Raw genomic sequence first — 14,338 nt, 5'->3', positions numbered from 1 at the left:
ACTTTTAAGAGACTTAATATCCCCTACAGAAAATGAATATGTCATCAGTATATAAAATATGAGAGGGAGTGAGATAATCTTGCGGACTAGCCATATGTAAAATTTTCGTATCATTCACAAACATAGAGATACTTCTACTAAGAACTTCCTTTACAAGACAAAAAATGTAAAGGACATAAAGGATCACATTGTCTAACACTCTACTACAAGGAAAAAAAAACTCACGAAACTACCATTTATTCTAATAGAAAACATAACTGAACGAAAAATTATACTAATCCAACCAACAAACAAGGGATTTATCACAGTAAAAAATTGTCATTAAATTTTTATTTTAATTTGTAATATTTTATAGATATTTTTCTAGTCAATTTTCTATAAACTTACAATAAATGAATTCTTTTGTGACTTTTCTATGAATTTTAAAAGTTTTACAGTAAGAAAGGTGACATCCAATATATATAAAAGAAAGTAGTGAATATTAAATTTAACTATAAAGAAAGATTAACTTCACATAGAATCACATATAAATTTAGGTTTTATAATGTTCTATATAATTTCATAATTTTATAGTTTTTATCACTAAAAGTATAAAAAAAACTAAAATGGCATATTTTCTTAATAAAAAAATTCATTAAATAGAAATTAAGCGGAAAAAAAAACAAATTTGTAAAAAATATATTGAAACCAATTATTTTTTTTTAATTAAATATTTAAGTCATTTTGTTTTTATTCCTAGAACATTTAATTAATTCACAGTCGAGTTTTATCAAGATCATTGGATCTGCCTTTATTTTAATCAATTTTTATGTTATATTCGACTTAGAACTAAGTGGATGAAAGAGGTATACTTAAATAATCGAGTCATGATTCGATATGACCAAACGGTACATTGTTTACAATTTTTTAATTTTATAGTTTTTATCACTAAAAGTAAAAAAAAAAAAACTAAAATGACATTTTCTTTAAAAAAAAAAGTTCATTAATTTGAAATTAAGCGAAAAAAAAATTATAAAAAAATAGTGAAACCAAAAGTATTCCTTTTTTTTTAATTATAACAATTTTTTTCTGACACTGAACATTTGTGCATGAAGGCAAAGGTATTGATGTGCAAGGTTTACACGTATTCAGCTGTCATGCAAACACGGACTCTGGAGCTGCCAAGTCTCAAACATTTGCATGAGAAAAAAGACAGAAAAACCTGAAAATAAGCGAAAGTGTGAGGGGCAAAAGCGTGAGAATGAGATGATGCAGATTATATATAAGTGCAAATGGTGGTAATAGGGTTGAAGTGTTAGTGATAAAGTGAGGAAAAGTGATGGAAGAAAGTGGAGGAGCAGAAGAACAAAGGAGGATGAGGATGAAGGTGATGGTTGGTGTAGATGAGAGTGATGGAAGCCTCTATGCTCTGAAGTGGGCCATTGATAATCTCTTCACTGCCATGGCTACTGTGGGAGAAGCAACAGAGGAGAATGAGGGCATGGTGTTTCTGCTTCATGTTGAGCCTAAAGTTCATAACTTTGTCTACCCAGTTGGACCTGGTGGAGCTGGTTAATTTCATCACCCTCTTCTTACAACATTCATTTTCAGTTTAAGATTAGGTTAAAATATGTTTTTGATCTCTTAGTCTTTTAAAATATGTATGTTTATATCACTTTTAGTCTTTTAATTAAAGTATTTATTAGTTTAATTATCTTTTATTTCTTAAAAACATAATATTTCTTCTATATTTTCTCTATCTTATTCATTATTATAAATAGTTTCTAAATTTATCTTGATGGGTTACTTGATGATTTTCTAGTAGTAGTTGTTGTGTTTATTTTTTATTTATATTTTGTTTATGTTGTTGTCATTTTTTTATCTAGATTAGTTTTATGTTGTTATGTTGTTTTTTTAAGTGATTCCAAAAAAAAAAAAATAGGGAGTAGGCAATTAGGAAAAGAAATATTAGAGTTCAATTCAAAAGAATGAAATATATATATATATATATATATATGTTTTGTGTGTGTGCATTTTGTGGTAAAAATATATGATTTTATGGTGCCTTCAACAGCATTTTATCCTGCAAATGTAGTGGTGGAGTCAGTGAAGAAAGCACAAGAAGAAAAATCAGCATCTGTTCTCTCAAGGGCATTGAAAATGTGTCATGATAAGCTGGTAAATGTGTCATTACTTTACAAAAACTCATTTTTTATTCTAGTGATTGATTGTTATTACTATTATTATATAAGCAGAAATTGATATGTTTTTTTGAAATAAATATTTTTTAAAATCAATTTACTCAAACATATTAAAAATCATTGTAAGTTCTTTTTCTAAGAAAATTAAACAAATAAACCAGTTTTGAGTTCTAACAAGAATATAAATGATCCTTAAAATGTCCATAGACGATTAGATAGTGATTAACATTATAGAGATAGTAAAAAGATTGCATTTAATTTTTATTAAAATATAATTTTAGTTTTATCTGAATTATTTTATTTTTATCTCTTAAATTTAAATTTCTTTTATTAAGGGTATTAATTTCGAATTATTGACATTATTTAAATGAATGAAAACACATCAACTTGGTTTAAAAATAAAATGAAAAAAAAAGAGTTTGTTTTAATGAAATGAAATAGTGATTGAAGATGAAAATGCAGGTGAAAGCAGAAAGCATGATTCTGAATGGAGATCCAAGGGAAATGATCTGTGAAGCAGCAGACCAAATGCAAGTTAATCTCCTTGTTTTGGGCAGTCGTGGCCTTGGTGCCCTCAAAAGGTAGGTTTGTGTTTCTCATCTTCCTTAATATTTTTTAGGTTAAAATAAAGTTTTGCTTTCTTATATATACTTTGGTGGCAGGACACTTCTTGGAAGTGTGAGTGACCACTGTGCACATCATGCAAGGACACCTGTCCTTATTGTGAAACCTCCACAGCAAAATAAAAACCAGTAACCCCACTTCCCAGTTTCTTCTGTTTACCTTTGATGATGAATAAAAGTGTATCTATAATGTTCTTTTTCTCTGCAACATCTTTTGGTTTTATCTGCATTAAAATAATTTAAATGCTGCTCCTTTGTCTTATACTGAAATATTTAAATGCCTCCCAAAATACCATGTCACATTTGCACTATATTTGTATATGTGGTTTTACTGTTGAAGATGAATGAAGGGCTAAATTTGGATTGCCATGAAAGCTATACTAGCAAATAAGTCTGCCAAAAATGTCTTTATGCCTGTATAGGTCCTTATACTATAGGTCCTTATACTCATCTTTATCTTTATATAAATAAAGATCAAATATATAAAAAACAAAGAAACATAGTATTACTAAGAATCTGATATTAAAGGGGATTAAAGGTTATATTGATAACTCTTCTTGCAATCATCCATTTCAATAATTCAACTAGATAATAAGAGAAAAGAAAAATGAAATGTATATATGTGTGTATGCATATGCTGACATTTAGGAACTATCTTTTGTCTTGTGCAACGAAGTCAATTATGAACTGTTGACAAACTAGTATTAAGAAATTGCATATTAAAATGATGAAGCAGAACAAAAATCCTTGCCGAACACACAATAAGATTTCATTGCGGAATTGCTTGGCTATCCACACAATAATCAAAGATTTACCTCAACTTGAAAATATCAGAAAAGACAAGTTTGATGGGTCCATTGAAACTAAATTCCTCGTAATAATCTAATACGATCCAAAACTGTGCCTCTCACAAGAAATTGAACAAAATGGAAAATATCTTGGACCAGCAATCTCAAAAAATACACGCTTGTTGCCTAGAGGCCAATATCAATCCTAAGAAACGTTGATATTTTATCAGTATTTCTAGCAGAATAACTTCAATGTCCTTGAATTGACAGACAAGATCATTCAATATACCCATCCTCGTAAAATATGCAACTGCAGCTTCATACACCTACATCATATTCCAACTGTCATTTTCAAATTGGAAAATCCCGAATCGACCACCAATTTATTCTATACTCACTTTCATATGCACATTCCTTATAGAATATATGGAATGAAATTGAGTGTTGACAAGCTATAGGGGAAAATATATTAAACTTCAGGGTAAAATATAATTTTTTCAAATTTGGTTTTAACCCTTCAAAAATTTACTTATTTCTTCCCTTTAATTTGGAAATACTTTACTTCTGATCCTTAAAGTGATTTTTGTGACGGTTTATAAGTCATTAAATGTTAATTATATAAGTTTATAACCACTTTCAGGACTAAGAGTGGAGAATTTTCTAATGAGAGATAAAAATAAGAATTTTTGAAAGAGTAAAACCAAATTAGGAAAATTTTAAAGGGACCAAAAACATATATTCAAATTTATTTTAGTTCCTATTTGTAAAAACGTTTGTTTTGGTTCTTGTATTTCCTAAAATGTAGTGGATTTCGTCCCCGTTCAAGGCAATGAAGTATAGATAGAGTCAAGAATAAAATCTTCGAAATCACCGCTTTTAAAATAAAGGAACTAAAATCAATTTTGATCAAATTCTCAGAGACTAAGAACACATTGGCAACCAAAGGAAAAATATGTACCTATTTTTCCCACCCTCCTAGTCTCGTTTCAGGGTCATAGTTTGAGAACAACCGAAACTCATTTCCAAGTTTGCTGGAATGCTGAGGCCTAAAACCACAGGGATACAGGCCCAAGATCTCTGCTGCCCTTTCTTTCTGCACATCTCCTAAAAAAGTGTAATACAAAAATTAGAATACCCAACAACGAAAACAGTTATATTTCTTAATAATTCTTCAGACTGACTATCTCGTCATAAACATTCAGACTGATAAAAACACAATATGATAAAATTCATTGATACCTGTGAGCAGAAGCACAAATGACTCTCCAGGTTGTATGAGCAGACGAATCGTTTCAGCAACTTTCTCCAAGCACTCTTTGCTCTACTACCAAATAATTGCGTTAAGAAAATCATTAGTTATGTCACTTTGTTTTAAGTTGAAAGTATTGTATATTCTCAGTCTCATAGTCTCCGGGGATTACGATACTGGTTCAAGACTCAAATTCTTTATGCAGTAATCTAAGTTCTTTACTTTAATGAAAGGAAAAAAGGTTTGTCATGTCTTAAATAACATTAGATTTTTCTTATAATGTAACATTGTTGGTACCCTTTCTGGTAACAAGTAATTACAAATACAAAACTGAGTTACGCAAAAATAAAGCAGATAGATGACTCATTGCCAGAAGCTGTGAGAAGAGAATTCACGAAACAGGCTTTAAATTTAGTTCACATTGGAATATAGAAACCTGTGTATTCATGAAGCATGCAATTCAACTCATTGAAAAGGGATGTTAAGGAATGCACCATACAGCACAGCCTTTGGTTGTCCAACACAGGATAATTTAATATAAAGCAAAATAAAAAATTAGCTTCATATTGATTTCTGATTGCGATCAAACGTACAGGGGAGGGAGGAATATCAGCTTCATATGACAGTACTGTTATTACTTTTAATCAGGAGATATAAAAAGTATACAAAGGGGGAGGAATCCAACTTAAGAGAAGTCCAAAACAATAGTTTTGTAATAAATAAAAATTAGAAGACTATGAATGTTTTAACTTGATTAAGCTATACAGTTCAAACTCTTTTAACAACTTGCACACTAAATAAAGTTATACAAATAAATTTTCACATGAAAAATAAATGACGATCAATTAATCCTCTGCCAACCGAACCATTTTATAGTTTTCTGTGAAGTACAAACCAATTGGCAGAAATGGAAGAAAAAGGTACAGAAGACACTAATTTACAAGGTAACACGTCAGCAATTAATTCTCACCAAGTAAGGAGGATCAGCAACTACAACTTTGCAGGAATGCTTCAATTCTGATGGTATTTCATCAGGGAGATTGTAGTCATAAAATGTGTAATCACTTCCATATTGCTGAAAACGTTTGTCATACTCAAGAAGTTGCACAGTGGCATTAGGATTCATTTGCTGAAGGTTGAAGAAAGGAAAAGGAAAATGTTACTAATAGAGCAAAAGCGAATCCAGAGTTTAATTTTCACACAATATCTTTTTACATTGTCAACTAATTAGAAACTAGAAAACACTCTAAATATGATTTTTAAAAGTATTATAAAATAAAAAATCTTATCATGCATGAATTTGAAATATCTATGACAGGATGAAAGAGTAAAAAAATTATACTATCAGCGTATTCTAATTAAATCCATTAGTTAATACTAATTGCTGAAAATGAGGCCTACTTCATCTCTTTACCTTTCTCAAATGAACTTAATTTTCATAGACTGCTAGCCTAAAGATTTTTACTCTGTCAACATAAAAGTCCACAAATTTATGATAAATGGCTATACATGATTCAAAGCATTCTAAATAAACTACTTTCACCTATAAGGATTTGAAATTGTAAACATCTTCTACACTGAGACTTTATATTACAAATTAAACCAAGACCACGACAAACTTCATACATTTTTTTGGGTAATCGTGTTATTGCTCCGAAATGTCAAGACTTAGCACATGAGTAATATTCTCGGAAGAGTGTTCCATCAATTACATTTCTTTCATACACGACAATCAAACTCGAACATGAGATCATGCTTAAAGAATCCAAGTTCACCTCAACTGGAACCAACTAAACTTGGTGTAAACAAAATTCATACATAATCCAAGCTCTTAAGGCAATGCTCAATAACTTTTCAACTATTATGCAAATTTCATTCCAAAATCATGAACGTCAATCCCAACCACTCTCACTTAAACAAAAAGGTAAATACATTTACTAATTAAAATCAAACTGAAATAGCAGAGGAGCAGGAACAAACCTTGAGATAAACATAGAGAGTAGGGCAAGCAATGCAGGCAACGCGAGCGTGGACGCCACCGCAGAGAGTGAGAACTTCCTCGGCGACGGTTTTCGCTGTTTCGGCACTGTACCAGAACTGGCTCAAATTCCAATTCTCGGACACGAGAGAAACTTCGGAGCCTTCTCCGGCGTCGGAGTGATGCTGCTGCTCGGCGAGGAATTCTTTAAGGGCGGCGAGAGTGTGGGAGCTGAGAGCCGGTTCGTCGTCGTCGGAGGGTGCGGAGGACTCAGTGAGTCCAGTGACCGAGTTAGGGTTGAGTTGGAGTTGGTCCGCCATTGCTCTAATCTGGTGTGGCGAGGAAGAGTTGGAGAAGAGATTGGTAGGGATCCGAATACAAGCTGCTATATTATCGGGTTCGGGTTTCAAGTATTCGGATCCAAACCGAACCAACAAGAACCGAAGGTGTTATAACCTGTGTAATCGGATTCAAGTGAAACGTTAACATCTTTTTTTCATTTTTTATGTATTATTTTTGAAGATTTTATATGATTTCTTTTTATTAAAATTATATAAACTACCGAAAATACATTAGTTCGCATGCATGTGTATAAGAAATATTTATTACATTAAAGTAATCTAGTTTTAAAAATATATATAATTTTACAAAAACAAATACTAAAATAATATATGAGATGACTAATTTTAGTGAGTTATTTTTAAGTAGAAAGATATGTTTCTAATAACATTTCATTAAATAATAATAACTTTTATTCATTATATATATTTATGTAATTAAAAAATAATATCTCATATTTTCTATTTACGATAAATATCATCAAATAATAGTATATAAATAGATTCAAATTTAACTTTCTTAGTTTTGATTTTTAATAATTAAATTAAATTTAAAATTTACTTTCTTAAATTTCATAATCAAATTTATCCACGTTACAAATTATTTGATTTTTCCCAATCTTACTAAAGTGTGTGTTCATACGTATATAAAGCAATGACAGTGTTAGGTCTAAGCTTTTCGAATTGGTTTTGTAAAACTAAATTATAAGCCAATGACAATATATAAGACTTAATTGAAAATAATAAGTTTTACTTATTCTTAAGTATCAAAGAAAACAAATTATTACCGTTGTCAAAAACACAACACCACAAGTATTGTGTACTTAGTTAATTATTAATTCAATTCTATTTTATTGTAAAAATATGACCTTATTTTGAACCTCTAATACGGTTAATATCATTTTTGGGTTTAGGGTTTAAATATTAGTACATTAACAATTCGTAATTACATAATTCATAAAATTGTCACTAATTGTAACACCAACAGGGAAACAGATGATCACAAAAATTTATAAAAGAGGCTTAGTAATAAATTCAATGTCTTGGAATATAAATTTACGTCCAAGAATCAAAATCCCTTAAAACGAACTAAAAATTAACTAAAGCCAGAGAAGAGCATTGCACAATATTCGAAATTGTAATTAATGAAGTACAAAAATCGAATCAAAATCTTTCTGGTACAGTACAGCTTCCAACAGCTTAACGATTAGCCTTGGCAACTCTTTCAATTTCATCTTTCTTCTTGATGGCATAACTGAAATAAATTAGCAGTTTTAAGTAATAAGGATTATAACTACATACGATGATTTAATCTGAGAAAATGAGTGAAATTATACCTGTTAGATGAACCTTTTGCGGCATTAATAAGTTCATCAGCCAAGCATTCAGCAATTGTCTTGATGTTTCTAAAAGCAGCTTCCCGTGCCCCAGTTGTCAGAAGATATATAGCCTGATTAACACGTCGAAGGGGTGAGATATCAACGGCTTGTCTCCTCACCACTCCAGCAGATCCAATTCTAGTTGCATCTTCACGTGGACCACTGATAAAAAAATAGCAAATAAATAAAATAAAATCAACTTAAAATTTAATCACAACAATACAAAGAACAGAATTTTTTTACACAAGCAAAACCAATAAGGAGAATGATCAGATAGAGCTAATACAGTTGTGCCATCATACTGGCAATCAAACCAATAGGGAAACAATTAATCATCATGTCATTCTCCAATTGCTACATCATTGATATTTAGCTAAAAATGTAGCAAAAGCATGAACAGTACAATTAACAAAGGAAATAGCATGTTTCACTTCAAATACTATATAAATATATAATATAGTTGTATAACAATAGAAGATAAATGAAGACAATGATCAATAATAGATAACCTCTAAAATATCATCCACCAGTAAACACAAAAAGGAACCAGGAAAATAATTTCACTTGACACAACTATGATAGATTTCATAATAATTATAAACTCAGTAACATATATTGATTCGACTACACACAGTTTATAAGATTGTTTTAATTTATTTAAGGAGAACGATCAGATAGAGCTAATACATTTGTGCCATCATCTAGGCAATCAAACCAATAGGGAAATAAATGATCATCACGTCATTCTCCAATTCTCAACATTGATCACTGAACTTAGGTGGCATTAATGAACTTCAAATGTAAGTTACAAATAGTATAAATAAAGAAAATGATCAATAATAGGTAACTACAAAAATATCATCAACCAGAAAAGACAAAGGAACAAGGAGAAAATTTCACTGGACAGAACATTGATAGATTTCATAATAATTTTCAACTGAGTAAAAAATACAATAATTCAACTAATATTCACACAGTTTACAATTATACTTTATTTAAGGAGAATGATCAGATAGAGCTAATACATTGTGCCATCATCTGGGCAATCAAACCAATAGGGAAATAAATGATCATCATATCATTCTCCAATTCTCAACATTGATCGATAAACTTAAGAAGCGTTAGTCAACTTTGAATGTCCTTTACCCAAAGTATAACCACAAAAACATTAGTAACTAATAAGATTGTTCCAATTTAATTAAGGAGAATGATCAGATAGAGCTAATACATTGTGCCATCATCTAGGCAATCAAACCAATAGGGAAATAAATGATCATCACGTCATTCTCCTATTCTAACCATTGATCCCTAAACTTAACTAGCGTTAATCAAATTTGAACGCCCATTAATAAAATACAATAACTCAACTGAAATGCACACAATTAATAAAATTGATATAACTTATTTAAGGAGAACGATCAGATAGAGCTAATACATTGTGCCATCATCTGGGCAATCAAACCAATAGGGAAATAAATGATCATCATGTCGTTCTCCAATTCTCAACATTGATCCCTAAACTTAGGTACCGTTAATAAACTTTGAATGTCTTTTACTCATAGTCACAATGTTTACATGCTCTAACATCTACTTATGCTAAAAATAAATATGATAACGACAACGGTCATTATCATCATTCCATTCTCCAAAATCCATAGGCAGAAGCCCACAACATAAAATTGACGAATACAAAAATTATAAACAAAACAATAAAAGGCCATTTAGACATTATAATTTTAAGCTCGCAGTTTTTTCTAAAAATTCCAATAATTCCAATTTTCTGAATGCAAGCAGTGACCAGAAACAGTCGCGATGCATACACAATTGAAACCCAACAGAGAGCTATCGAACACAAAAAACATCAAAAAAATCAGTTCTCGGCACTGGAACATACCTATTGATGACGGCATCAACAATGACCTGAATTGGATTCTGGTCAGTGAGCAAGTGAATGATTTCCATGGAATGCTTGATAATCCTGACAGCCATGAGTTTCTTTCCGTTGTTTCTTCCGTGCATCATAAGAGAGTTGGTGAGTCTCTCTACAATGGGGCACTGAGCTTTTCTGAAACGCTTCACTGAGTACCTACCGGAAGTGTGAGGAACATACGTAGCATGCTTCGACGACACAACTCCGATATAATCAGCCAGCGAAATATCATTGACCTAATAACACACAAAAAAAAATATCAAACTAAATTAAGAAAATTAATCTTTCAATCAATTTAACAAGGAAGAGAAGCAGACTAATACACATTACAAAATTATTGTTGAAAAAAATGTAGGTCAAAGTAAGAGATGAGTGCCTGAATGTCTTCGAAGCTCCAGCGGTTGAAGAGTTTGACATCGAGTTGGGAGGGATCTGCAACGACGGCAGCTTCGGTGACGATGTCAGCCATGGCTGCAGAATGAAGTGAGAAGAGAGTTAGAGAGAAGAAGAGTGAGAGGAAGAGAAGTAGAATGAGAAGGGAGAGAACGAACTCGTTAGTATTGGTGGCACACAGTGGGTGCAGAGAGTGGAGTGGCGGAAGAGCTGCAATTCCAATTGCAACAACACTAACCCTAGGGTTTGTGATTTTAGTTTGGGTATTTATAATGATCGAAAACCCTAAGTTGAATGGTTAGGCCCGGCCCAATTAGTTTTGGGTATTTCTGTTTGTCCGTGGAATTGGGCCTTAGTTGTTTTCATCCTATCCATGAATAAAATATATTACGTAGGTATTTCTTTTTTGGCCAAATTCTTCCTGCACCTTCCTATTTTTTTATAATTCTAACAATATATTTCTTTTAGTTCTAACATATATTTTTCTGTATGATAGAGAGTGTGATGTTTTCTTTTTCATTTTTAAGTGGTATAGGTTGTTTGTGGTGACGGGTGGTAAATACTATTGGTTGACGTAAGTTTTGTGGTATTTATTATTAGTGTTGGTTGTGTGTTTTGTGTTTTTTAAATCACAAACCCATAAAAAAAAATCAACAAGGTACAAAAATAGAATATAAAATTAATATATATATATATTCGTATTAGGGAACGTCAAATATAACAACAATGAAACTGTTTCAATCGTTTACAGTTGAAAAAAATGGAAGTGTTGCGGTTGGAATAAAAATATGCAATTGGAATGTAGGTATGGAGATGCGGAATGTATTTGAGATTATTTAAAAATGTAAGATTATGTTTTATTATAATTATTTAAAATTTTTGAAAATATTACTAGAGATTGCATTTTTTACAGAAATTGCAATGATAGATTAATTATTTACAATTAATATAAAGGTGCGGGGAGGTACGAAGATGAAGGGAGAAAACACTGTATAATGTTACCAGAGAGGTATGTATATTCTGTATCAACTTCAGAAAATTCTTTTTTGCTCTTTTCCTTGGCCACGCAACAGTATCAGCTTATTATAGCAGTTCATTTGTTGTTATGATAATATTGTGTAAAACCAAAATTCGGTTCCTAAGTTAATCAACACATTTGATTTTTTTTTTATTTGAAAACAAATTCATATAACTAAAACATTTTGTTATGACTAAAGGGTTCGTCACTTTTAAGAAAGATAAACAGTCTTGTTAAGGTAGTTTTGAAAAGGTTGATTTGTACAGATAACATCTGTTATTAGAACATGGAAGAAGATCATGATGTTTTCAAAAGACTTTTAGTTTGTAAAAATTTGTTTATCTTAAAAGGAATGACAAATCAATATATTATATCTGTGCACATTGAAAGGCAGTATAAGCCACAAATTGTCCTTGTTATAATACGACATTTAAAGCATTAGACTTGTCATAGCATATGGTTTTAGTTCCAATACCTTTTAACATCTACAGAACTTTGGTGAACAAAATTGGGACATTCGTTTATGTGAGAATATAAATGAAATCTTGAAAAGTAGCATCCCAAGATTGTAAACAAACTTCAAAAAATTTTACATTTAACATGACCAAGAGGACAATCATTCACCATGCCAAAAGTTTAGGCCATTAGACACTGAACTTTTCCCATATAAGCCATTAGTCTTTTATAATTTTATTCCCCACAAGTTGCTGCATCCAGAGTTCTTCATTTCTTACTTTAGAAGTCTTCAGCATGCTTAAGCTTATAGATTCACTTATTCGCTACCACATCATGGTTGCTTTTATTCTGCTAGATATACAACTGCTTTGATCTGTGTTTCTAGTTTTTAAAGAATCTTTCAGTCAAGTTCAGGTGAAAGCACAGAAATCAACAGATTCTGCCTTTATCTCAAGAATAAGCTGGTGATTATTGGAATGATTTAAGGAAAACGTTTGGAGTTGCTAGTTCTGATAATTTGTGATCTTTGTCAAATTTGCAAGATAATTGTAGATATTGAAAAAACATTAGTAATATTTTAGGTAACAAGAATACTCAAAATTATATTGGATTGACCACATCCATTGCAAATCGAACATAAATGCAGAACTCAAAACTCTGCTGGCTCAATAAACATCAAAACTAAAAGTCACAATGCAATTATAATAATAACATAGATCCAGGACAGTAAAATATGACATAGGTAACTATCACAAAAAAAAACAGCATTGTTTCACTTGAAAACTGAATCAAACAATCAAGAGACTCTAGCGCAACCTCCTTGCTTCTCTCTCAGACTCGAGAAGGGTAAGAATGTCTCCTTCTCTGACTGGTCCCTTTACGTTCCTCATGATATGACGGTTCTGATCATCCAAAAACTTTACTCTAACCTGAGTCACCTGCCCTCTCGACCCAGTACGGCCCATAACCTTGACAACGATAGCATGCTTCACCTGAGAGTCCATCCTGCTCAAATACAACAACCAGTGTTTACAAGGATGTAGGTTGTAAGGTCTCTGCATACCAAATCACTCATACATTTGTATGGAAAAGAGAGAATCACACAAAGAAAAATTATACTTTGACAAATACAACTTCTGATCAGTTTAAACAAAAAATGAGTTCATGATTCAACAAAAAATATAATCCTTGTCAAGAATCAAGAATTCAACATGAAATACAATAAATGAAGGGAAAAGCAAAAATTGAAATACTAACCGGACCTAATTAAGTAGGTACAACTCAAAAAATATCTGGTGCGATAAACCATTGGTTCAACATGACATGATATCATTGTATATACATGTGCATTACGATTAATAGGGCAATCGGCTTGATTTCAAACATGAATCACCTACAGCCAATTTCTTTACTACAAAATCCACCGTAAAAAAACCCTAAACCCTAATAACCTATGTGGCATCAAACTTATTATCAAAACCACCATCCAATGCAAAACATCATAAATCAATAGCCAAGTGGAAATCATTAGAATCGTAAACAATAAAATAAACTATTACGGCGAAAAAAAAAAGTAAAAATGATCAGCAGAATAACAATCAAAAGATGAAATCAAGAGAAAAAAAAAAAAATAGGATTCAATCATCAACCTCCTAATAAAACAACAGAAGATTCAATGCAGAATTCAGAACAACACAATAAATTCAATGCAGAATTCAGAACAACACAAGAAATTCAAAGCAGAATTCGTCGGTACCTGATATGATATTGAGAGAGGGGAGAAGGCTAGGGTAGCAGCCGCAACTCTCTTCAAACTCGCAGAGAAGAATAGGGAAAACAAACCCTAGTTATTGAAATTTATAGAAACGAGCCTTTTTTTAAATGACAATTTTATCCCTGCAAAATCATAAACGCAGAAGATATCAGTGGCCTTATTCGAAAATGCTATATTCAGTTTTAAATATTTTATAATATTCCTGTATATTAACTCCTTATCACAACTAATT

At 31.3% G+C, this 14,338-nt stretch overlaps 4 protein-coding genes and 5 non-coding genes across 10 annotated transcripts; 1 reads left to right on the top strand and 8 right to left on the bottom strand.

The window, feature by feature from the left end:
• Positions 1–1,219: 1,219 nt before the first annotated feature.
• On the top strand, positions 1,220–3,073 carry LOC137830693 (uncharacterized). Of its 2 annotated transcripts, none has more exons than XM_068638166.1 (4): positions 1,220–1,550; positions 2,054–2,157; positions 2,643–2,761; positions 2,843–3,073. In XM_068638166.1, exons 1-4 carry the CDS (start codon positions 1,319–1,321, stop codon positions 2,934–2,936), a joined length of 549 nt encoding a protein of 182 aa, XP_068494267.1. In that variant the 5' UTR covers positions 1,220–1,318; the 3' UTR covers positions 2,937–3,073. The 2 variants fall into 2 exon arrangements, with proteins under 2 accessions (XP_068494267.1, XP_068494268.1); XM_068638167.1 differs by having other exon boundaries at positions 1,277–1,550; positions 2,075–2,157.
• A 477-nt stretch (positions 3,074–3,550) lies between these two features.
• On the bottom strand, positions 3,551–7,294 carry LOC137830692 (uncharacterized). Its single transcript, XM_068638165.1, has 5 exons — positions 6,821–7,294; positions 5,811–5,969; positions 4,831–4,912; positions 4,550–4,695; positions 3,551–3,917 (listed from the first exon to the last, which is right to left on the bottom strand). The coding sequence occupies exons 1-4, from the start codon at positions 7,136–7,138 to the stop codon at positions 4,550–4,552; spliced, it is 705 nt and encodes a 234-aa protein (XP_068494266.1). The 5' UTR covers positions 7,139–7,294; the 3' UTR covers positions 3,551–3,917.
• Positions 7,295–8,153: 859 nt separating this feature from the next.
• On the bottom strand, positions 8,154–11,113 carry LOC137830691 (small ribosomal subunit protein uS7-like). Its single transcript, XM_068638164.1, has 5 exons — positions 11,017–11,113; positions 10,842–10,936; positions 10,430–10,701; positions 8,494–8,697; positions 8,154–8,411 (listed from the first exon to the last, which is right to left on the bottom strand). The coding sequence occupies exons 2-5, from the start codon at positions 10,932–10,934 to the stop codon at positions 8,357–8,359; spliced, it is 624 nt and encodes a 207-aa protein (XP_068494265.1). The 5' UTR covers positions 10,935–10,936; positions 11,017–11,113; the 3' UTR covers positions 8,154–8,356.
• Positions 8,799–8,881, bottom strand: LOC137830800 (small nucleolar RNA Z102/R77). The gene has a single exon (XR_011084273.1). It is a non-coding gene; the product is annotated as a small nucleolar RNA Z102/R77 (small nucleolar RNA).
• LOC137830804 (small nucleolar RNA Z102/R77) lies at positions 9,200–9,282 on the bottom strand. Its single transcript, XR_011084277.1, has one exon. It is a non-coding gene; the product is annotated as a small nucleolar RNA Z102/R77 (small nucleolar RNA).
• Positions 9,538–9,619, bottom strand: LOC137830801 (small nucleolar RNA Z102/R77). The gene has a single exon (XR_011084274.1). It is a non-coding gene; the product is annotated as a small nucleolar RNA Z102/R77 (small nucleolar RNA).
• LOC137830803 (small nucleolar RNA Z102/R77) lies at positions 9,741–9,822 on the bottom strand. The gene has a single exon (XR_011084276.1). It is a non-coding gene; the product is annotated as a small nucleolar RNA Z102/R77 (small nucleolar RNA).
• LOC137830802 (small nucleolar RNA Z102/R77) lies at positions 9,948–10,029 on the bottom strand. Its single transcript, XR_011084275.1, has one exon. It is a non-coding gene; the product is annotated as a small nucleolar RNA Z102/R77 (small nucleolar RNA).
• Positions 11,114–13,007: 1,894 nt separating the features above from the next.
• LOC137830709 (small ribosomal subunit protein eS28) lies at positions 13,008–13,337 on the bottom strand. Its single transcript, XM_068638189.1, has one exon. It carries the CDS (start codon positions 13,334–13,336, stop codon positions 13,139–13,141), a length of 198 nt encoding a protein of 65 aa, XP_068494290.1. The 5' UTR covers position 13,337; the 3' UTR covers positions 13,008–13,138.
• Positions 13,338–14,338: the final 1,001 nt, after the last annotated feature.

This window comes from Phaseolus vulgaris, chromosome 7 (assembly GCF_000499845.2).
Source record: "Phaseolus vulgaris cultivar G19833 chromosome 7, P. vulgaris v2.0, whole genome shotgun sequence".
Taxonomy (NCBI): Eukaryota; Viridiplantae; Streptophyta; class Magnoliopsida; order Fabales; family Fabaceae; genus Phaseolus; species Phaseolus vulgaris.
The sequence above is the reverse complement of the archived record's forward strand: the minus strand, read 5'-3'. Positions and strand labels throughout refer to the sequence as shown.